The sequence below is a fragment of the Pempheris klunzingeri genome, chromosome 8, assembly GCF_042242105.1.
Source record: "Pempheris klunzingeri isolate RE-2024b chromosome 8, fPemKlu1.hap1, whole genome shotgun sequence".
Classification (NCBI taxonomy): Eukaryota; Metazoa; Chordata; class Actinopteri; order Acropomatiformes; family Pempheridae; genus Pempheris; species Pempheris klunzingeri.
The window spans coordinates 27,276,596-27,301,650 of record NC_092019.1 but is presented as its reverse complement, the minus strand read 5'-3'; the positions used below and the strand labels follow the sequence as shown (position 1 = coordinate 27,301,650).

General features: G+C 40.6%; 1 protein-coding gene and 1 long non-coding RNA gene across 3 annotated transcripts in view; one reads left to right on the top strand and one right to left on the bottom strand.

Moving 5' to 3' along the window:
- Window positions 1–1,451: 1,451 nt before the first annotated feature.
- Window positions 1,452–25,055, bottom strand: part of mef2d (myocyte enhancer factor 2d) — a 90,330-nt gene continuing 66,726 nt past the window's right edge. Inside the window, exons 6-12 of one of the 2 annotated variants that reach the window (XM_070835393.1) lie at window positions 22,697–22,753; window positions 16,171–16,349; window positions 14,820–14,840; window positions 12,891–13,008; window positions 12,276–12,444; window positions 9,242–9,310; window positions 1,452–2,099 (exon numbers count right to left, since the gene is read on the bottom strand). In XM_070835393.1, coding sequence (XP_070691494.1) covers window positions 1,667–2,099; window positions 9,242–9,310; window positions 12,276–12,444; window positions 12,891–13,008; window positions 14,820–14,840; window positions 16,171–16,349; window positions 22,697–22,753 — 1,046 coding nt within the window. In that variant the 3' untranslated portion in view covers window positions 1,452–1,666. The remainder of the gene's footprint in view (window positions 2,100–9,241; window positions 9,311–12,275; window positions 12,445–12,890; window positions 13,009–14,819; window positions 14,841–16,170; window positions 16,350–22,696; window positions 22,754–25,055) is intronic. The other variant, XM_070835394.1, reaches the window with a different exon arrangement.
- Window positions 4,775–5,524, top strand: LOC139205238 (uncharacterized). Its single transcript, XR_011584457.1, has 2 exons — window positions 4,775–5,124; window positions 5,463–5,524. It is a non-coding gene; the product is annotated as an uncharacterized lncRNA (long non-coding RNA).

The following is a 25,055-nucleotide window of genomic DNA, read 5'->3' as shown; positions in this document are numbered from 1 at the left end:
ACTGAGAATCAATGTCGTTGCTTTTTTTCGGTTTCTTTATGGGACATCCTGCCGGATATATAGTTAATATATACAATCCTTGTTGTCTAATGTTGTCTCCTGCCCCAGATGCAAAGCTGCCCTTGTTACCGCCTGAAGCTATTTAAATATATACTTGTATATGATCTATTTTTTAACCTTCAAAACACCATATCCCTGTCACAAAAAAGCAACAAATGTTTACAGATTGCTTATCTACATGGTACCTCATGAATTTCCCCTTTGAAATCAGCTATGTATTCAAAACATTAGTTGGTTCACAAAAATAATTCCAGCTGTGTGCACTGCAGGTGGACGAAATTGAGAATGAAAATTTAACCAAATCACTTTGTTAAAAAACGACCAGTTGAGGTAAGTGTCTGCATCATATGTTGTTGAGCTGTTGCAGCTCTTCCCTGACTCAAAGAAAAGCAGTCTTTTACCTTGAAACTGAACCATGTTCCTCATTTGACAGCTAATCTGCATGGTTCATATTAAATAAAGACCTGGGCGCCATCAGTCTTGTAAAGGGCCTGTTGACTGTGCCATCGGCTCGGCTGGGGAGGGAGATGAGTTTTTCTCTTAGTGTCTTCATATTCAAAACAGAAACGCATCCAAACTATAAAGATCAACAGTCAAGACAGAAGGACAAAACTCCACGCTTTAAAAGTAGCAAAATGGCCCAGGCTCTTAGAAAAGAAACAAGAATCCAGAGCAGTAGTAAAACAACCATGGTCAGGACCATGTGTACAAAGATGTGGACTTATTTGGTGGCACTGACTTAATACAGTGTGGTCATGTTTGACCATAACCTATTGTGGCTAAAAAATAAGGACTCACGGGTGTGAATACCACCAGGTAAAAAACCATGTTTGTCTGCTCTGCCAGTGGCTGTCAACATGTCAGCTGGAATACTCCTATTGGCCAGATTTAGGGTTTTACAAGCCACGATGGCATGATTAACTAACTCATTTAGTTCTTTTCAAATACAGCTGAAGTAAGTCCAACATTGTAATTATTTGCACAATGAATCCCTGGTTCTGTAGCTCAACCCCTTGGGGTTTTGTGTGGATATGAAAGTACATCAGAGTTCACGTGTATGCACATTGCCATACAAGTGCGTGTCCATATGTGTGACACGAGTGTGTTAGCATGCTTCTGTTGTGTTTGCATGTGTGTGAGGTCAGTGTTTCCTGTATGGACAATAGGTTAGTAGTTGGATGACAGTTACGTGTGTGTGTGTGTGTGTGTGTGTGTTTGTGTATGCATGGGGAAGGAGATCAGGGGCATCAGAGCTGGTGGGGACAGGTACACAAGCCACAAGTACACATCTCCATCTCCATCTTCCATCTGTAAATGGTAAATGGTCTGTATTTGTAGAGCGCCTTTCTAGTCATAAAGACTACTCAAACTGCTTTTACATCACATCCTCATTCACCCATTCACACATCATTTACTCAGGAGGGATCTAAGCTGGAGGAGACTATTCTTTCACACACATTCACAATTTGGGGTTCAGTGCCAAAGGACACTTCGACATGCTGACTTAGAGGAGCCGGGGATCGACCAGCAACCTTCCGATTGAGGGACGATCCACTCTACCTCTGAGCCACAGCCACCCCCTGTCTGTCCCTTTCCAATCACCTCTTCATGTGACCCAGGTATCCAGTCTCATTCTCTTGACGTTGGTCCCATCCTGCTCCTGGGGCTCGGCCGAAGAAGGTCGCAGGAGGACCATAGTAGGCTGCTGGGCCCCGGCGCTGGCCTGGTGGTGGAAGTCCAGACCCCCGCCTCGTCCCTGGGTGCCATCATCCCGGTCGCTGCCCTCATACGAGCTGCCATTGCTGCTGAGGCTGTCAACTGGCGAGCAACCTTGACCCCCTGCTTCCAGACGCAGAGTACTTGGGTAGGCGACCGTGACCAGACCTTGTCCAAGGACTTGATCCTGGCCTCCACCTCCCCCACAGGTGGAGCTGGGAGTGCAGCGATCACGATTTGGTGAGACAGGTTCGGACTTGATGCTGACGTTGGGGTTGGTGTTGACTGTCAGTGCAGCACCCTGGGGTATTTGGCCCACTGGCCTGCACAGATGGAGAAAGAGACAGAAAGAAAAGTAAAGAGAGATGAAAGGAGAACAAGGGGAAACAAAAAGAGTGAGACCAACAGCATCAAGAAAGTAATAATAGAACTACCTGTATTACCCTTGAACATTACATGAGAGCGTACCTTCATAAGAAGGTTTGCAGGGATGAAACATACAGATCAGCCAATATTGCAAAAGATTCAAGGAATGGTTGGAGTCAAATGCATGCATCACCATAGGCAGATAAACAGAAACTGGGCTGTTATAAGGATATGCCAGCCAAAGACCCAAGACACTGCTATAAACCAGGCAATGTAGGCTCAGGTGGACAAAGACTAACGAAACAAACGGGACTACATTTGAGGCTACATAAAAGCACAGTTCATAAGCCATGCAGCCAAAACATCCTTGTATTGTGGATTTGGTCTGTTAAGGTTCACATTGCAACTACATGCAAATAGGAGCTTGTAAAATAAGTTAAATGGAATCACAAGTAGGTTGCATTGGTAACTTTCAAACTTGCAGGTTAGAGGTTCTTGTAGCATTCCTTTTAAGAGCAACTCTCTTTGCTGCAAGTTCCATTTCCAGTTCGTTTGGCTTTTCCAGCTGGATATCAAGATCTACATCTGGCTGCTTCTTCTACCTTTAATAACCTATTGCATTTGGAGTTCTTTCCAATAGTTGCTTATACATGATGTGACTACAGCTACCAAACTATGAAATTTGACACAGGGTATGCCATTTTGAGTCTTATTCTCTGTCTCCACAATTGCAATTACCAAAGTCTGTCTGTATTTCACTAAATATTGTAAAACATTTCAAATTGACCACAGTGACACAACAAACAAATAGAATCATGATCTGAAGCAGAACACACTTAAGCTGCTCTAAACATGATACCTCTGCACATGCCATAAGATGCTTGGGACAGAGTTATTTGTCAAAAAAATTACACCTCAGTCTCTGTGCTTCTACCTGCCACAACCCTTTATTAGCCCCTCCACTCTCACGCTCAGCTTTTAGCTCCTCCTCCTCCTCCACAAGCTGAAGGCCAAGTTGAATGTGTCAATGAGGATGGCACCTGCTGTTGACGCTGCACTGTGGCTCGCTTCTTTGACAGCGTCGACAGGATTTTTTGGATAGTGCCTGTTTTCTCTTTCTCTCTCCCCTAGCCTGACACAGTCTATCTGAATTTGAAGCTCCCAATTACTGCGTTTCGCCCCTCAAGTGTGTTCTAATATGTCATATCATGAGCCATCTGCAACACTGTATCTCTAAAATTGCCTCAATTACTAACAGACTAGGAAGGGAATTTAACTCCTTCAAGCGATATGCCTCTGCATCACTAAAATGTGCTCACTGCCTTGCTCTATCTCTTACGCACTTAAACTCATAGACTCTTGCTGACATACAAATGCTCCATCCCTCATATTCTCCCCCCACACACACATATGGCAAGGCCCACTCTGTCTCTTGCCATACCCACTTCATCAAACCTGCACGTCGTGGCTTAGGCCGGTGCAGGTAGATGGATGGTGGTGCCACAGGGTGCCGTTGCTACGGCGAGTAAAAACGGCAGAGTCAGCGGGCCAGTGACAGTGATGAAGGCGAGAGCAGCAGGCTACCCCCCAGCACTAACAACACAGTGAGCACAGCCAGAAGCAGACACTTGGTTGCAGTATGGTGTGATAAGATACAGTCATGTTTCCTAAAATGCTCTTTTATTTAGATTTATGGAAGTATTCATTTCCACAACTATGTGTTAATTAACAGTTTGTTACTAAATTTAACAAATGAAAGTCAATACTGTTTGTTGTTAAGACTTAATCTAGTTGTAGATTAGTTTACTAGTCATGGTTGGTACTACAATAGTTGTTAAAATAGTTGTTTAATGTCTTCTGCTCTCTTTCTTCTATTGAGCTTTGTAAAGTCTGAGACAATAACCCTGGTCATGTCATTAGTACTAACACATGGGGACACTAATATACATAATTTATATACTTTGGACCCTTATCCATACTAGTCAGGTTAACTCAGCCCCTTTTTAAAATCCCCAACTATATTGAACTTAAAAAGTACTTTTAATTATGTCTACTCAATGTCATATACTAAGTATAGTAAATATGAGCAGAGGGTTAATAGGCTAAATAGGATTAACTTCACTGAAATGCACTGTAATGATTTCAATTTTATGGTTTATGTGTAGTTGTTATTTAACATGGAAACACTCATTGCTCCGGTCATACAGTTACACTCAAAATTATTCAACCCACATTGCAAACTAGGTGTATTGGCAAAATCTACAAACTTTCAGTTGTGTGCAATGAACAACTCAAACAAGAACAATTTAAACAGCTCAACACAACTATTTGAACAAATCTGAACACAGAATGCCACTCTTGATGACTACTTTAGTCTCAAAATTATCCATTTCTGAGGACCACTCAGATTGCCCCCCCTTGTTAAATCAGAAAGTAACTGTGACTAACCACAGTTTTGGGAAAGCTGAGTTCAATTTCACAGGCCACACCCAAACCTGATTGCCACCACCTTTGTTGAATCAAGAAATCACTTAAATAGAATCTGTTAGACAAAGTGAAGTAGGCTACAAAATCTCAAGAACAAACACATCATGCCACGATCAAAAGGAATTCAAGAAGAAATGAGAAAAAAAGTGATTGAAATCTATCAGTCTGGAAAAGGTTACAAAGCCATTTCCAAGGCTCTGGGGCTCCAGCGAACCACTGTCAGAGCCATTATCCACAAATGGAGAAAACTGGGAACAGTGGCAAACCTTTCCAGGAGTGGTTGACCAACTAAGATTACTCCAAGAGTGCGACGACGACTCATCCAGGAGGTCACAAAAGAACCTAGAAAAACATCCAAAGAACTGCAGGCCTCGCTGGCCTCAGTTAAGGTCAGTGTTCACAACTCCACTATAAGAAAGACACTGGCCAAAAATGGCATCCATGGGAGAGTTCCCAGGCGAAAACCACTGCTGTCACAAAAGAACACAAAGGCTCGTCTCACATTTGCCAAAAAGCATCCTGATGATCCTCAAGACTTTTGGAGAAACATTCTGTGGACTGATGAGTCAAAAATTGAACTTTTTGGAAGGTGTGCAGCCCGTTACATCTGGCGTAAAAATGGCACCGCATTTGATAAAAAGAACATGATGCCAACAGTAAAGCATGGTGGTGGCAGTGTGATGGTCTGGGGCTGCTTTGCTGCCTCAGGTCCAGGACAACTTGCTGTGATTGACGGAAAAATGAATTCTGCTGTTTACCAGAAGATCCTGAAGGAGAACGTCTGGTCATCAGTTTGTGCCCTCAAACTCAAGCGCTCTTGGATCATGCAGCAGGACAACAATCCGAAACACACCAGCAAGTCCACCTCTGAATGGCTCAAAAAAAACAAAATTAAGGTTTTGGAGTGGCCAAGTCAAAGTCCGGATTTAAATCTAATTGAGATGCTGTGGTGTGACCTTAAACGGGCAGTTCATGCTAGAAAACCCTCCAATATGGCAGAGTTGAAACAATTCTGCAAAGAAGAGTGGGCCAAAATTCCTCCACAGCGGTGTGTAAGACTCATCACCAATTATCGCAAACGCTTGATTTCAGTTATTGCTGCCAAAGGTGGCACAACTCGCTATTAGGTTCCGGGGGCAATTACTTTTTCACATGGGGCCAGATAGGTTTGGATTTTTTTTTGTGCCTTAATGAATTGAATCATCATTTAGAAACTGCATTTTGTATTTCCTTGGGTTGTCTCTGTGTGACACTAAAATTGGTTTGATGATCTGAAACCTTTGTGTGTGATAAATATGCAAAAAACACAGAAATCGGGAAGGGGGCAAATACTTTTTCACGGCACTGTAATTTGCAGTGGGGGTTTTGAGTGCAACTGTAGGACACAAGCATTATGAAGCATTTTCACTGCCAACACTATGAAAACATACAGAAATATGACCATGTCATGTGTGTGCCGATAGATTACACTCTAGTCATTTGTCCATAAAAGGACGAACCTTTTAGAAGGAAAGAGAAGGAATGGATAACGGTATTATTTAGCACATTTGATTAATGCTGTGATAAATGTGTACGTCCGGTCATACAGTTCTCCATAACATAATTAGTTTTGATCAGTCTATCAATTTGAGCCTAATTAAATGTTGCTTTAGCTGATTTCCACATAGCAATCATTAATGTTTAACTGTTTTTTTCAACAACACAGTGAACATCACTTCATTTCAGTGGCAAACTTCGCAATTTTAGTTTTGAAACTGTGCGCAGGTGCCTTCGTGCTGCAGATATTCTGAGAGAACAGGGTGTTGTAGCTGTGTGGCTGAAGTGTAGAGAGTACAGTACCAGCTGAGGCCCTCGTCCCTGCCAAACAGCATGTTGGACTGAGAGACCAAGCTGTGGAGGGAGGTGGAAAAAGAGACAAGCAAGCTTAGTAAAGCTAAAAACAACAGGGAAACAGTGGGATCATGGCCAGTCCAGACATGGTTACTACAAAACAAGTCTCAACAGCTTCTTCAGTCATACTACAATGTTGTCAGAGGCAGAGCTGAGTGTGGTATCATTAAAGGGACATACTGTGAATTCTCAAATAGTGTATTTCAGTCAGGCTAAACTTTTTCTGAGTGAATTTGCAGAATTTAACATGACAGCCATTATTGGGTACTGCTAATTTAGGTTCTCCCACTTTTTTTCTCTCAGACTTTATTCCTTCAAACATTCTATACCTGTATTTGTTGAGAAACGACAGTAAATTATCATTTGTATGTAACATGTTTGGACCATCAGTGCCACAATCCAGCTTAGTATGAGTAAGTAGAGATTTTTGATACCCAGCTCTTGATAGCTGCATGCAAAGTCTGATATCAATATGAAACAAAGTAACATGTAACCATCTTGTACTGTAATGTCTGCATAGACAATATGTTTGCTGCTAAATAAATCAGAAGTACCGTTTTCCTTGTAGCAGGAAACAAAATGAAGCCGCTGCTAGCTTTTACACTGGTTTCTAATGTGCAGTCAGGGGAAACACTGATTCCTGTGAGCAGGTATTAGTGAACAGCATCTCATAGCATGCGTGCACTGAGCCCTGCCGACAAACAGTGTGTCTGTAAGCAACTTATCAATGTGTTCAATGTGTCTGCAAGTTCCCCTTTTAAACCACAGCTAAGAGAGAGCTGAGAGACGGAAAGGCAGAGATAGGGTGTGAAAGACAGACTAGATAAATTCGATATTCTATTATGAATTCAAGTTCTCTGGCTCTTATAACGGGTGGGTGGGGATATTATTAAACTCTGACTGGCGCATCACTTGTAACTCACAATGTGACCACAAAATGTTCAGGAAACTGAATACTTACTAAAAATCAAAGATTGACATTCAACTTAACACTCATATTTTGTTACAAACAGTTACTGATAGACAGCAGCTACACTGTTTCATTTTAGCCAAAGTATATAAATATATTAGTAGGTATAAAATAAGTATACGTCAGTTCCTGTGCCACAAAGCTACTGATGTCAACCAGCTGACTTGATCGATTTGCTCTCACACACTCCTTAAACTTATGCCACTTGTGCATTCAAGACTATTGTTTTTAATTAGAGGTGGTAATGGTTGTTGTATTGATGCTTCTTGTCATGAAGTGTTGCCCTAAATATGTGGACGCTTCTCTGTAGCAGTGTTATGTGGATAAAATGTGCGGAAAGCCACAAAGAAACAACATAATCTAGCTTTGAGACACAGGCCTGAGGTCCTGGTGATTCTTCAGAGTAGTAGAAATGGTGAAGGTGAATGGAGTTTATGAAGTTGTGAAATTTATGAATGAAATTAAATTACAGTTGACCTCTCCACTTTAATGTTATTAAATCAATGAGTACAGAAATTGTAGCATTCAAGCATAAAGAGATCGTCCATTTTAAATGAACAATGAGTAGTTGTTGCCAAAGATGGCTCTGAAGTAGTTAATGAATCACTTCCTGTACATTGAGCTTTTTAACACCTTCAAATATGTGATATGAGGTCAACCAGTTCCTCTGGATGAAATTACAAAATGTATTCTTGCCATTTCTCATGCTCGTGGAGCCAGATAGAATCATCAAACCACTTGTTAGAAAGCACCACAATACTGGAAGTAACATCCACCCTGGCCTTTATTAGATTGTTCCACCCACATTTTCAATGCTTCCTTCATCCATGCCAGTAAGACCAGTAGAGTTGTGCAGGGTTAGGGTTAGGGAACATTATTTAAATAAAACATGGAAGTATTGATGGAGGACTTTCAATTTATGTACATGTACATGTGATTTCTTTATGTAATATAACCCTGAGACAATTATCTATCAAATTAATCATTTAGTTTAGATTAGTGGTCGTTATTTCAATAATATTTCAATAATAGTAAGATACATTTGTAGCTGAGATGTTTCAGAGCAAAATGATATCAATATGAATTGTGTTAGTTATTGTGTTGGTATGTAAACCAAAATTAGATCAGATCCAAGAGCAATACAAGCTACTAATGATCAAACTCCATCAAATTCCAGATTGCATTGCATTTGATGTTCTCTATCTAGGCTGCTGTAGGCATTTCAGGCCTACATGGATCTGAGGAATCAGTTGATGATGATAGCTAAATGGTTAAAAACTAACATTTTTATGCTGTAAGCATGTCAGTGGCCACGGCTGTGCAGCTGTGGGCTAGTGTTTGGAACTTAAAGAAGCATCAAGAGACTCCTTTCAGCTGAGAAACTAGCGAGGAACTGCTTCTGCCACTGTAGCATCTGCCTCTTTGTTCGTGACACTTCCAAAGCGCTTCCGATCTAAGCTTCAGGTGACATGTAAAAATCACACACAACCACACAAGGTAAATGACCATCTCTGGGAAAAAGTGCCTCTTCAGAACTGACAGAGCAATAACGTAGGCACACAGAGAAGCAACAACATCACATTCAACATATAAACGGATAGAAAATATGGTTTAGTATCATGCTCGTCATGTAACTGCATCTATTCTGTAATTGTGAAAGAGTTATTTTGGCCCAGAACTGAGTTATGAGTAGTAACATAACTTCACAAATAAAATGCATGGCAGAGCTGCGTAGCACTAGATGTTATTCACCTTAGGTTAGCAGCAAAATTGGAGATGCAGTTAACCATCTCCGCACTCTGTTTCTCTGCACCCCACATGCTGTGGAGAAAAGGGGGGAGGGAGGACAAAACAAGAGGCAGTTACAAGCTGCTCCCTCATCCACAGGTCAGCCTCACACAGCCACAATGGTCACACACATGGTCACTTAGCGCTGATGGCTAAACTGCTGTGACAGAAATGCTCCCACCAGCAATGATAGCCAAGATAAAAATAGTGTTGAAACATTTTTGGAAATTTACTGAAGGTAGCTAACAGACAGTAGACAAAATAATGTGAACACCTCATTGACAGAAGTTGTAGAGGGGAAAAGTCATCCAAATCACAGTCTATCTATCAAAACAGGAAACACTCTTAAAATTCATGAAAATGGCTCACCTATCCAGCGGTAATTGTTTTTTGAATCACTTCAAAGTTAAGATTTTTTTCAGTGTATGGTTTCATTAATCCATCCGTTTCCTGTATGTTACTCGCTGAAAATGCAGAAAAGCTGCACAGACTGACTTGAGGCGCCTCCCATTTAATTTAACCAGATAACCAAAACATTATGGTTCCCAGGCTAATTAGAAAAACAAGGGTCAGCACAGGCTAAAGTGAACACTTATGGCCATGCACAGCCACACAGTTGTTCTGAATCTTCTTACCATATCTAAAAGGGACATTTCAGAATTGGAGGACATTGCTGTCCTTCCTATGAAATAATCAAATAACTTGTGCACAAAACTCTGAAACATGCACTTGTTGTGTAAATTAAACTTGTCCTCTGTCAAAATGTAAATACACTTGTAGAAGAAGCGGTTATGAGACAAGATTTAAAATACCAAATCTCTCTTGAACACCCCATAAAATGTCATGTTTGTCTTGTCTTGATGACCAACTTGCATGTCAAATATCAAAATAAGCTTAAAATCTACTATTCTTGGTATGATTTTGTTGATAATGTCTCTTGTAATTGTAATCATTAACATAATTTAAATAGTAGTAATTATGCACATGATGTTATGTGCACAACTCTGTTACCAACGCCTCTTTAGCCTGGCACAGGAAGAGAGAAAACTGTGGGCCACATGACACAAAGGAAATTACGTCATCAAGCCTATTTCCAACACCATGGGAGAAGAAAATTAAGTCTTCTCTTCTATTTTTCATATTTTTCCAATCATTTCAGCCATGATTGACTGTGTCACTCTAACCAATGCAACATAAGACAAATAAATGTCAAACTTTTCTTTTTTTATTTATATAACTATGTTTGTCCTTGCCCTGACAGCAACATTGCATTCCTCAGCTAACATAAAATCCTGGGAAAAAGCTAATATTGGCATTGATTTGCAATCCTGTTACCTGCAACCCTGTTAATATAATTACAATACAGGAAAGCACCACATTAACAGGGCTGCATCTGTTTCAGTTCACTCAGAAGGGGCAATTTATCATCCATCCATTATCTACCCAGCTTATCCGTCAGGGTCGTGGGGGAGCTGGAGCCTATCTCAGCTGACTTTTGGGGGAGAGGCAGGGTACACCCAGGACTGGTACCCAGCCAACCACAGGGCCACACACAGAGACAGACAACCACTCACGCTCACACTCACACCTACGGGCAATTTAGAGTCAACAATTAACCTGCATGTCTTTGGATTATGGGAGGAAGCCGGAGTACCCGGAGAAAACCCACATAAGCTTGGGGAGAACATGCAAACTGCACAGATTTGAACCTGAAACCTTCTTGCTGTGAGGCAACAGTACTAACCACCGCACCACCAAAAAATCATTTCTTTAAAAATTTTAATTGATCTGCACAGAGTTCTTGGACACAAATGAGTTCTGCTGAAAAGCAGAAGCACTACTGTGCCAGACGTGATGGTAATGAGAGAGAGAAGTGGAGGAAAGATGTAGGAACAGGGAAGAGGAAAGGACAGAGACAGCAGTGTGAAAGAGTAGCCAACAAAAAAATGGCCTACGAAAAAAGTACTCACCCTGTTGCTCCTTCATTGAAAAGATACATGAAACCTAAAACAACACTCCTGTCTTCTTGAGCTGTTATTCAGCAGATTTGTCATCACCTACAATCACAAGTAATGTATCCATTCAACCCTGTTACTTGGTGCCACCCTGTTACTGTAATTTCAACCCTGCTACCATTTTTTTTTAAATAATTTCAGTATTTATTTTCAAATATTTGCTCGAACGTGTGACTATTGAAAGGTTGGGTATGGGTAAAGTCTAACCTGAAATCAAATGAGTGTTCAATGTGAATTTTAGATTTCTAGCATGTAATCAGTTTATCAAAACAATCCCTACATAATTCCTATTTGAAAGTTTAGTTTGACATTTTTGGAACAGCAAAAAACATCATCAAGATTCACGTCAACATCCATCATCATTTTTGTTTTGTATCATCAAGCTCAACGCAAACTCATGATTTCTCCCTAAGTATTCAACCATAACATGTAATATGCTTAGTAAAGACAAAAGTCGAGTCTAAATCTAACACTTATTAACACCAAATTGATTTGTCTGAAGGGTCATTTTTAAAATTGTACAATAGCACACTGTCGTGGAGTTTTGACTCCAGAGCTGAACTTCAAAGTGCCATGGATGCGTTCGTACCCTACATTGACAAACGCTTAGTTTACTGGCCTACTGGCCAATCGAGAGGAGTACTGAACTTTTTTTGGAGGTTGCGAGCCAGTCCAGCTTTTACAGTTTCAAACTCTGTGTGTCTTGTGTGCCGGAAGACAAACCTTACAGCCAAGCCCTGATACCAGGAGCTAAATTAGAGTGGAACTCCAGTGGGAGTTAGAGTGACAAAGATGAATCAGCCGTAGCTTCATATGGAAGAGGTGCTTCAAGTGTTTTAAGTCTGTGTGGTGCACTGAATCTGCTGACCTGGGAGACTAATACATGTCTTCTGTTTGGCTGTTTAAGGGGAAAGGTCAAAGGTCAGGAAATTACAAAATCAATCAAATTTATGAGTTTGTTGAATGAAGAACAAGGACCTTACACCAAGTTACTGAGCGACGCCAAGCTCAGCTGCTGTGGCTGTTGCTGTTGTTGCTGCTGTTGCTGGGAGACTGTTGGTTGCTGTTGCCAGGCAGCCATGTTGCCAGGCACTAGTCCTGGTGGTGTGAACGTCTGGAGCGCTGTGAGATCTGCACTCGTCAGCTGATACTCTGAGGTTATGGGACGGAGGGGAAGACGCAGAGGGAAAAAAAAAAAGAAGAAAGGAGGTAGAAGGAGGGGTGAGGGGGATTGTTCCACATCATACAACTTTCTGGGATATCAATATTAATCAGGGCTAATCCATATTAATGGAGACCTTTGAAGTGGAATCATTCCAGAAGCTCTCACATAATGAACAAAGTGAATATTCATAGCATCTTGTGGCATCACACAGCAACGTTTTCACGTTTTGCTACATGACACTCAAGATTCTTAATGACATAATGCAGACTATATCTTTGAATTGGCTTGATGTGTTAGCTTTTCCAATTTTCTAAATTCAGTCCTAGTGGATGTGGTAGTGCCTTTTGTTCCTTGATGTAAACAGACATTCAGTTTAAGCTGTTAAAATGTCCTGTCTCGCTGCAGGGAGGCAGCGCTGTCTTTGCTGACTTACCAGTGTTGTAGGCTGTCTGCATGCTGGAGAAGGGCCCTAAGAGACTGGGTGTTGCCACAGAGACCACTGGTGTGGCGAGTGGCTGTGCCACCTGGGAGCCACCTAGTCGCTGAGCATTCTGAGAAGACAGAGAGACAGATGGAGGAAGTTGAACATTGAGACACTGAAAGTGGAACAGGCAATTACTGCTACAGTAAAAACGGGGTCAGGGAGCAATCAAGGGGCCAGAGGATGGTTCTAGGTGGGGTCTCCAGTTTTTAACTGTATAAATATTCTGGCAAAAGATGGTTAAACATCCATTTAAGATTTACAACCAAACTCTTTCTGTCTTGGATTTTGGACACAGTGTTGTAGCTGAGTATCGTGAAAACCTGCTCCAGTTCCACAATGAATCGTACCTTTTTCTCCTTATATGAGCTGAGTGTACGGGTTCGTGGCAGATAACTTCATCCGTTTTTAAAAGTAATTATGATAATGGTTACCATGTGCTTCCACTATACACACAGTTTGTTCTACTTCTAGTTGAAATAAAAACAAATACAGTATCCTGTGATTTAATTGTTTTTCACATCTGGAGTGCAGCAACTCTTATTAATTAACTTAACTAATCAACCCTCAGTTTTCCTACCACATTTAAAGATTAAAGCAGACTATATTAAGAGAAATATTTAAAAAAAAAAAAACAAATCAAACACAGCACTAATAACTAAAATAGGTCATAATACACATACACACATTTACATCTATTGCATTTTTTCAGTTTGCTTGTGCAGGGCTGCATTTTATTCACTGTGCCACAGAGAGGAGTTTTTGCACCCAGAGAGAAAACCCAAGCAAGTCAGTTCTCTCTGAGACATTTAGACAGACTTTTCTATGACACTTTAACATCTGCGTGCAGGATGAGAAGTGTCTTGCATCTCAAGGTGGCTTTGGCACTGCAACACTGTCACCAGGGCCTGGTGCTTGTGTTATGTAGCGTCACGGTGGAAGGTGTTATGAGAGACACTGCTGTGCTAGATAATCATGCTTACAAGAACGCATGCATCAACAAGGGTGACTCGGGAGATGAGTGAGGAACAAGGTGTATGTAATATTGTGTTTGCATTAGAAAAACTGTGCTCGTAAATGTGTGCAGAGATATCCAAGGTTGGACTCCAATGTGTCCACCTGTGTTCCAGGCTCCAGAGACTGCACAGATGAAATCAAACATGCACATGCTGAGCAGTTTTCACACAGAGTAGAGAGTCAGCTGGTTGCTCCAGTTCCCTTCTATAGACTGTTTGGAATCCAACATTTTTATGTGCATTGTGTGTCTAAAATAATGTACTTCTAAAACAATGTCTGTATGCTACACTGCCATTTCTACACTTCATTTTTTGTATTGACTAAACAAACGAGACAGATGAAAGTGAAATGAACGTGTTAATTGGTGATCAGTGTATTCCTCTGCATAATTGAAAAGTACCTTCACAGCAGAGACCTAACAATTCAAAATGCAAGGTGTGTGGCCATGCAAGCCCTGCTTCTCTTATTTATTTTATGTTTGCCAAGGACAGTCTTAAAACTACTTTGAAGTTCAAGCCAAGTCTTTGGGGAGTTGGGTGTGTAGCAAGTTCTCATGTTAGTGAATTGACTCAATTCTACAGCTCGGATGGGACTCCAGTGGGCATGAAATAAAAACTCAAACTCAAACTGTTAGGAACCCTGAAGGCAATCATCCAAATCGTGCAAGAACAAGTGCAGGCAGGTGAGGCAGCTCTGATGCTCTTGCTTTGGCGCTCTAAATGCTTTTCTTCTAGTCTCGTCAATGAACTGGTGCCACTGAGTCAATCCTGATGGGATGCACTTGCTGACACACTCATGCTCAGTGAGATCACACAGAGTTTGACACCACATCCATGAGGCTAGAAGTATTTTCACCTCACTCACCAACTCCAGCTCTTCCTCTGACTGCACGGCAGGTTGAGGAGAAGGGCGTGACAGAGTGACAAAAACAGGACGTTATATTTCTACAACAACAACTAACTGGAGCAAAATGTGAATATACTTAAAAAAAACTACATTTTAAGTTTAGAAGAGTGTGGTTGGCAATTATGCTTATAGTGATACTTTTGCATGTATGTTACTGAAACAGGTTATGAAGCAGTGTTGCACAGTTGACTGAAGTTGAACTCAATGTCTATCATGTCAAAATGCAGCCAAAGCGACTGATGGCTGAAAGAGAATGATTGGATCGAGATGTTGAATGTTGAAAGAGGGGAGGAATGCTGACATCGCTGTAACATTTAGATGTGAGATGTTTTCTAAACTTCCTAAAGAAGTCTGCTTAGGATTTGTCTATGAATGTAATGTAACTAGTACCAACTTTGCTGTATGCTACATGCCGATACAGAACTTAACTTCAAAAGGCTTTAGAGATTTAGCTTAGGTTTCATCCTTAAACTTAAGTGGACAATGTTTTTCATAGTGACATTCCTTTTAGTGATCTTTACATTGGATAAGTAAGGCCAAAAATAGGAAAACTAATGTAAAATTGAGAAATAAATGGATGGAATGGGCACAGGGTATCTACTGAAATCCAGTAGGTTTTACATGATAGGACTCATGCAGCTCTACCTGCACAGACATGCTGTAACTTGCTTATTGATAAATGCCAGCTGTTAATTGCTGATTGTGCTTCTGTATGATCTCATTATTAGCATAAATGCACTTTAATTTCCATATATATTGACCTGTTGTGTACATTACCACAGCTGTCAAAGCTGAGACATCACAAATCCGTACTGTGACAGAAAAACAGATGGAATGGCTTGGCATGAAGTCACACCTCACTAAAGAAAATTGGTCCAAGACTAAAATGTGAGGCAGTCAAGGGGACGAGACAGTCACGTAAATACATTCCACGAGGTTATACTGTTGGGTGCAACAGTGGATGATCCCCTGGACAGCTGCCTGCATAAAGATCCCAATGCAGAATTATCCTACTGTACAACTATTGATTTTTTTTAAGCATTCAAACCAAATTCATTCATATTACAGCATTGCAAATCTCATGTCAAACAAGTGTTTTGTTGTGGAGCAATAAACACTACCTGTGCTTATCTTGTATGACAGGCCACAATTTTTTTCTCTACTGCTTAAAGCCATAAAGAAACAACCAAATCTTGACTTATTTTGAATTGAAGTACACTTGACATTCAGCTCTGGCGACATCCTGTCACTTGTCAGTTTGGGCCCATTGTTCGTCCCTGTGTGGCTGCAATAGTTGTGCTCTCCTCACCAGCTGCATGAGGCTCTTGCCGCTCTGTGAGGTGATGACCCTCAGGTCCGGCTTGTGGCTGTTGACCATCTCAGGGCTGGGTGGAGGTGACGATTTAGCCGGAACAACTTTACCCAGGCTGTTGCCATTGGATACAGAGAGAAGGCCCGGGGAGGCCCTGGCACTAATGTATCCATTAGCTGGAGAACCACAGAGAGAGAGAAAGAGATTTAGTAAAGAGGGAGGGAAGGAGGAGGTTGTGTGTTTGTCTGTTTTGATGTTTTTAGCATCTGTATCTACCTGTGAACTCTGCCTGATATGTGTGTGTGTCTTTGAGGTCTGCCTGTGTGTGTCTATCGCACCATTGTTCCTGCATCTCAAACAGTGTTTTTTGGTGGCACTCTGATTTTTTTGTAGCTCCACCACATCGAAATCACACGACTCTCTCTCCTGACCTATTTTATTTCCACTCTCTTGACATCTTGCTTCTGTCCTTTGTCTGGCATTACACAGAGGACTTCTCTCAGTACTTTTCTTGTTAGATCTGAGTGCTGCCTTTGATACCATTGACCATCACATCCTATTACAGAGACTGGATCACTTAATTGGCATAAAAGGAACCGCATTAAGTTGGTTTAAGTCCTATTTATCAGATCGATTTCAGTTTGTACACTAAAGTTAGACATGGAGTTCAGTACTTAGACCAATTCTATTTACCTTATACATGCTTCCTCTGGGTAATATTATCAGGAAACACTCCATTAATTTCCTCTGTTATGCAGATGATAAACCAATTATACTTACCAATAAAGCCAATCCAGTCAGCTGACTAAACTTCAAGCCTGCCTTGAGCAGATTAAGTCTTGGATGACTGGCAATTTTCTGCTGCTAAACTCAGACAAAACTGAGGTTATTGTGCTTGGAGAGTGCTTAGAGACACATTTTCTAATAATATAGCTTATCTGGATGGCATTGCTATGGCCTCCAGCTCCACATAAATCAAATTTCCAGGACAGCATTTTTTCCATCTACGTAACATCGCTAAAATCAGGCCCATCCTGTCTATGAACGATGCTGGAAAACTAGTCCTAGCATTTGTCACTTCCAGGTTGGACTATTGAAATTCCCCATTATCAGACTACCCCAGTTGGTCCAAAATGCTGCTGCATGTGTACTGAAGAGAACTAGGAGGAGAGATCATATTTCTCCTATTATAGCTTCTCTGCACGGGTTTTCAGTAAAGTATAGAATGCAATTTAAAATCCTTCATCTCACCTAATGGTCATGCTCCATCATATCTTAAAGAACTCATAGTACCGTACTATCCCACTAAAGCACTGAACTTCCAGAATGCAGGCCTACTGGTGGTTCCTAAAGTCTTCAAAAGTAGAATGGGAGAAAGAGCTTTCAGCTATCAGGCTCCTCTCCTGGGGATACTTCTTCCAGTTTGGGCCCAAGAGGCAGACACCCTCTCTACGTTAAAGGGTAAGCTTAAAAGCCTCCTTTTTGATAAAGCCTATAGTTTAGGGCTGGCTCAGGCCTTGGACCAGCCCCTACTTATGCTGCTATAGGCATAGACTGTCGGGGGACTTCCCATGATGCACCGGGCTCCTCTCTCCTCCTAATGTCTGTTACTAACTTGGTATCTTCCCCTGAGCCTTTTTGTGCTTTTCTCATCTCTCAGGTTCCTGTGGATCTCCTGCTGTGGTTCTCTGGCTTCATGGATCACTGCTGTGGGTCATTGGCCGCTGCCACTCATTACTATTATTAGTCACATTATTATTCTGATCAATTATTGTCATGTTTTTCATTATTATTCATATTCCTATTATCAGTAATATAGTTACTATTATTATAGTTGTTGTTTACTGTGCATCTCTCTCTCTCTCTTTCTTCCTTACACACTCAGACACACACATGTGATGTGTGTGATAGCAGTTAGCAGTTCGCCTCGACACCTCCACACAACAGTGGCATGTGACTCTGCTTCATCTCAGTCACACACACTCCAAGGAGACACAGACACACACAGCCCGTGAACTACATGTGAAAACAACAGCAAATGAAACCCACCTCTCTAACAGCTTAATGGGAGGAACATGGGAAAGAAAAGTGACATGGAGGAAAAAAAACAGTGAGTGAAAAGAGGGGTGATGGAAGTGGTGGGGTAGGAAAGGGTGAAAGGAGGCAGGAGGAGGAACAAGTTTGAGGACGCTGGAGGGAAGGTGAAGAAAGAAAACACAACAGAATGTTGAATGTTTGAAGTTACTGGTTAGTTAACTACTAGGAGAAGGCCGAAAATAAAAAAGTAGTTAGGGAACAAGAGAGGAGGTAGGCAAGAAAAGAAAGGTAAGGTAAATTGGGAAAGAAGGAAAAGAAGAAAGCAGGTAGGGGAATGACAGAGGAGGTAGGGAAGGAAGAAGGATGGAGAAAGGATTTAGGCAAAACTGAGGAGGTAAGAAATGAGAGTAAGAGAGGAGGTAACGAGAAGGGAGAGGAAAATAAGAAAAAAGGAGCAGACTACAAGAAAGGATGTAGGGAATGTCTTAAAGATGGAAGGGAAAGGAGAAGGTAAGAAAAAGGGAAAAGAGGAAGTGGAGAATGACAGAAGGAGGTAGCAAAGGGGAAGCAAAGGGAAGGGCAGTAAGAAAAGTGGTCGAGAAAAATCAAAAGGTTATCGAGAGGGTGTAAAGGACAGAAAAGTGGAGAATGAGATGGAGGAAATATAATAGGAAAGAAAGGACGTGGAGAACAAGAGTAGTGGGTAGGGAAGGATGGGAAAATAAGAAAAGGGAAAGAAAGGCATGAGAGAGAAATATAGAAAGAAAAAAAAGCAGAGGGTAGGAACGCTGGTTGCGTTGTGTTCATGTTTGTGGGTAAAGGAAAATGATGGCGGGTTTGTGGTGACCCAGGGTTATGAGAATTATACACAAACACACAAGTGAAAAGTGAGATTCTTTGTGTATATAACTGAAATGTAAGTTTATTTGCTGCTCCTCAGGCCAACACCAAATCCCCACACAGAGTTAGCCTAGGGGGGCTGGCATCTTTGTGTGTGTGTGCACATGTTTTAGATGGAATTTACAGATGCATATTTTTTATGTATGTTTGTGTGTTGCTCTGTTCCCTAAAGTCATTTTTACTGGAGCCCAGATGCATTCTTGTGACACAAACATGTGACAATATGCAGTATGGAGTGCAATATGATGTAAATGGAGTGCAATATGACTTAAATGTATATACTTTCCAACCCCCCCGAAGTTTCCAACCCTCAAAAGTCAAAAATCAAATCTGAAGTTCACCAAAATGACAAAAAACTTTTTTTTCAGTTACTTCTAGTGGCAGTTCCAGTAGTCCCAGTTGCAAAGCAGATAGTTTTGGTTTTATCTGCTGAGATTTCTGCTACCACCCCAATGCAGTGGAGGTAAATGGAATTTAGAACACAATTTAAAGTGTCCTGTAACAGGCTGTGACATCTGTGGATTATCTGGAATAACACTGTTTGTGGAGAGAGGGGTCAATGTTCATATTTAGAATGCAACTCTTTATGGTGTGGATACCAGAAACAAAATCCCATTCAACTACATTGTGGTGGTGTGGACAGAAATCTCAGATCAAATATTTAAAAACCTGGACAAACTATCAAAACTATACTACTACTAGTATACTACTACATGAGTGGTCAGACTCTCAAATAGCTTGATAACTTCAGGGTGTTAGGAGGTTACCCCCACCAAGCGCAGATATTAGCTCTTGACTTTATTTTCATGAAGGAAAATATCCATTTCATTTTTCTCATTTTAGAGATTGCAGTATTTGTATTTTACACTGAAACCTAGAAGAAAGAATACTGAATGAAAATACTAAATAATTAGAAGCTAAAAATTAGAAACTAAAATATTAGAAGCTTATTGAGCTGTGGAGCCTGTGTCATTAAACTGTGTGTGCATGTGTGTGAATGTGTGTGATGTTTACACAGAGTCTGTGATTTCTCAGATTACACATGGCCGGGCGTGGGAATGTTTGGAATGCTGGGTGACGTCAATGGTGACATTACCAAAGCCCTGAGTGCCTGGACAACAGCTGAGAACGACAGATGCAAGTGATGAGAAGAACAGGGCGAAAGGAGAGGGGAAGAAGGGAGGAGAGGTGAGGGGAGTTCAGTGGACAAAAAGGAGAAGTTAGGACCATAAAAGTTGAGAATAATAGTAAGTGGATGAGGTGAAGGACTGAGAGAAAGAGAAAGTGGGGAAGAGAATGAGAAGTCATTAAAGAAGAAGGGCAGAAAGAGAAGAAGGGGCTACATTAAAACGTTACCTGCAGATGGAAAGCTACCCACTGCCAAATATCATCAGCTGCTGAAAGCCACTATGATTCACTACAAATGTGATCTTCAGGACCAATAATTAAATATGGTGCGATTATTTGGAGTGTAAAACTTTTAAACCTACAACATTTCTTTGAAACCTACAAGAACAAATATCTCAAATGATATTTGTTGAAAGGCTGCATATGTTGGGACACAATCTGAGGACCTGCAGCAACATGTTAAGGGCAAGTTGTCAACTAATGCTAAAAGTAACAACTAGTAACATCATAAGGTTAGGACTTTTGATATGATAAGCATTTACTTTCATGCTGTTTATGGTGAGTAAATGGTTGAATTCAAAAGTGGTTTCATCACTTTTGCTTGTAAAGAATAGTCTTTGTTTTTAACAGTTTCAGACACAGTTGCCATAGAATATGACAGATGGGTCCTTGATGCATTTTTCCAATTATAGACAAACTCAAGGCAACAAATGAACTCACTTCATATTTACATTTCTATTTACACTTTATATTGCGATTGTTATTTCATATCATATTCCAAAAGTGATGATTTGAGCTTGTAATCTTACAATATGTACTTCATCTGTTTGATGAATTACCACACAAAACTAATCTTTCGACAACACTTGTGCATCGACTGAGGACAAATTTTAAAAACACTGTTTCATAGAATGCATGTGGTCTTTCATTTATAGCACTGAAACACTAAAATCAGTTCTGAACTTGGCTTTGGTATATTCCTCTGATACGGTGCAGAAAAGGTAATATAATATAAATGTATTGATTTCTTTTGGCCCACATTACCCTGAGACAAAATGTTTATCAATTAAATATAGGAACAAAATAAAAACACCTTCCCATCATATCCGTTACTACAGGCTGGGTGGAAGTATGTATCCTGGCTAATAAGGGGAGAGCTCTGGCCGGTCTCAAAGTCACCTTTGAGGAGAGTCCTATGCCAACATAAGGGACAGTTGCGGGGGAGGGTATAATTCCAGAGAGAAGACGAGTGGGAACAGCTGAGAGAGACAGGATGAAAGGGGGAGGGAGGGGTGTAGATGGAGAGATGAAGGGGGAAGATAAGTGGGTGAAGATGAGAAAGAGTGAAGCTGAGGAGCGTTGAGCAGACTGCTGTTAGGATCCAAGGGTTTCTAATATACCATTGTTACAGTAAAACTATGATAATGCTGTCTGATATTTGTGATCAACCTCAACCAGTTGGTTTCGTGTGAAACATTAAACCTTAATTAAACATTAATTTTCAACAATTGAATGATTTAAATAGGCGTCATTGTTCACTGACAGCTGTCTCCACTGGTTGGACATTACATTAAAATTCTTTATAAATAATACAGACATGTGTTTTTAACTTTGATTTCTTTTTATTTAGCCATGATAATCAAATGTTGTGGAGAAATACTTTAAGGGTTTCTACTACCAACCGCTATCACAGTACTCTTGTCAGTGTCGACTGAAAATAACATCAGTGGGATCCATGCAGTTGCACTCAAAATTGTATTGGAAAAATGGACAAACTTCCAGCTGTGTTCAATGAGCAACTCAAAGAACAATTGAAGTAGCTAAACACAACTAATATTACAGGTGGTTTCTCCAAATTCAACACAATATTCCACTTTTACTGACTCCTGCAGTCTCAAAACTATTCAACCCCTTGGTGACAAGCATCTTTAGTACTTAGCAGAGCGCCCTTTTGCTGTTCTGACCTGCTGCTAACGTGATGCACAGCCAGACACCAGGTTCTGACAGCGTTCCCGAGGAATCTGAGCCCATTGGCACATCATACCAGGTCAGCAATACTGATTCAACTTCGCTCTAGTTTCCCAGTAACATTTCTGGACACAGTACCAACACAAGAACAGCTGAGGAGCTTCATAAGAGTTTTTATGTGAGTTTTTGTTCCTCTTTTCAAACTCTCTCCTCCTGTTTCTTCTTCTCTCCTCTGTTTCTTCAGCTGTCCCCAGTCAACAAGTGTTTTTGTGTTTGTGTGTGTGTCTGTGAGTTTGAGTAGTGCACACATGACCACCTGCAGCTACACATAAATATTCTGCATTGCTCCGTCTATACATCGGATTCATTTGCGTCTAATAAACAGTCCAGCTAAAGTATAGAAAACAGGATGGTGCAATGTGGATGATATACTTAAGTGTACATTTGTATCAGTAAAACTTTATTACATACAAAAACGTAGACGACTTACGGACTGGACTCGGACACGTTCCATTTCCATTCCCCAGATCTCCTCCTAACAGAGCACCTTGGACAGAGAGCACACCATGACCATTAAATATAACACCATTAAGATTATTTCATATGAAACAGTTAATCCACTAATCTAAAATGATGCATAATCCATTTTGAAATATCACTAAATTGAGTAGGTCATTAAAAAAATGCTCCTGCTATTGGCACTCACTTCGCCCCATGAAAGTCCATAATTGGTTTCAGTTCTGCATTACCTGTTAATTTTTAAGTGCCTGTTTCACCTGTTCATGGGTATTTGTGTCATGTTTTGAGAAAGAAAGCTTTTATCTAATTCTTATCATGACTTTATAGGGATGTAAAGATACGAAAAGCTAAAGGTACTATATAATCATGTTAAAAAGTCCCATAATACCATATTATCACAATATTACAAACATATATGTAGCTGCAAGCGGCAATGTTGGGATTCAGGCTTTTTGCCATAGGCTAATACTAGCCTCCAGAGCATGCACATCAAATTTGGTGAGGTTTGATTTTGAGGTACACATTTGTGGTATTTGTGGCACCTATGGGTCAGGCTCAAAATGCACTGAAAGCTATCTTGCCTCACAAGTTATCTACCAAGTTTCATGATGATTGGCTTTTTTGTATAGGACACTGAGCTGGACTTGTGTGTCAAATTTTGAGTCAATCATCAATCGTGTGATGGGTGTGGGCTTTCCAAAATCATGTTTTTTTTTAATTACACCTCCAGCATGGGGCTAACCGGGCTCATGTTTCTTAGGAATCGAATACAATCATTTCCAGTTATTGTGGTTCGACCCCTTCGGGGTTTGGACCCTAACTACAAAAGTCCACTCAGTAGAGTGCGTATCTCTGCTAGGCCTAGCCATGACCTAACACAAACTGAACAAGATGCTAACCTTTTTATCTTTATTATTATTTTCTAATACAACATTGGATCCTCCTGGCATGCTTGTAAAGTTTGTAGACTCAAAATATACACACATAAACTTGCTGTATACTGTTACTGTTTCAATAAAATAAGAAATAAAAAACATGACAGTGTTGGAGATAACAGAAAAAGGGACTCATTCATGTCCCTAACATAACTGTAGTGGATCATAACATAAATACATATGGAATTATTCTGCAGATGATCTGCTTCAAAACAAGACCAAACTTTTATATTGATGTCAGTTTTTGATCCATGATAAAGGCCTCAGTTGCCACTTGTGCTCCTACACATGGCTGGCACAATGGACTGATTGAAATGCACATGTAAATGCAGATTGTAGCGGAACTCCATCACTTTCACCACATGGTTACATTTTCTCTACGACCAAGTATGGTCGCAAATCGTATATGATTACTTTTACTTTGGGACAGTCTGAATCTGCAGTGAGAGGCTGCTTGGGGAGTCTCCACCCACAGTGTTCCAGTCTGTTTTTGTTTTGTTCCGCTTATCGACACATTTCAGTGCTGTGGTCGTAAATTACATGTTTGAAGTATCTCCACAGACATATCTGACTAAACAATGTTGACATACAGTTTGACACTAATCGTTATCCATTTTTGCTGTAACTAACTGGGCTAAGGCGATTAGCATGGTATAGCTAATAGACAACTACTGCTGCAGGCCAAACCTTTCAAGGTGAAACTCGCGCTGTAGAATTTCTGTTTGCGCATGCACAGGCATATAATACGTAATACTACAGAAGATTGAGATATTTTATGAATATTGCAAAACTAAATACGTTGTTAAGTTTCTATGGTGTGTTATTCTTTGTGTTGGAACTAGTGCTGGGTATCATTTGAAAAATCTATGTATCAGTGCCACTACAATACCGGTGTTTTGGGACAGATACCAAAAAGAAAAAAAGATTTATTTTGATGCCTTAGTTCAGGCAGACACTTAATATCATAGGATTTACTGCCTCTAGCCAATGGTTGCACAGTTTGTCTCAAAAGGCTCCACTCTTTGATAGCAGCAACAAGGATTCTGCTGGGATAAAGCTTATATAGCTGTTATGTGGGTACATAACAGTATACATGCACAGACTGCTGTAAATGTACATGAACACTCAATCACATCAGGAAGAGGGGGTTGGTGTGGTGGAGGCATTTTTGGAAGCAAACAGTGTCTATGTTTACATGCACACTGATATTCAACTATCATTCAGAATATTCTGAATTTGATATGAGCCATGCATATTTAGTGTGATATGCTGATTTGTTTATCAGGAGAATTATAGAGCATACAGCTCATTTGGAATATGGGTCTAATGACTTCCATACACAAGACGACTTTTGAAAGACTTTTAAAAGACCAAAGTCTGACACCCTCTGACATC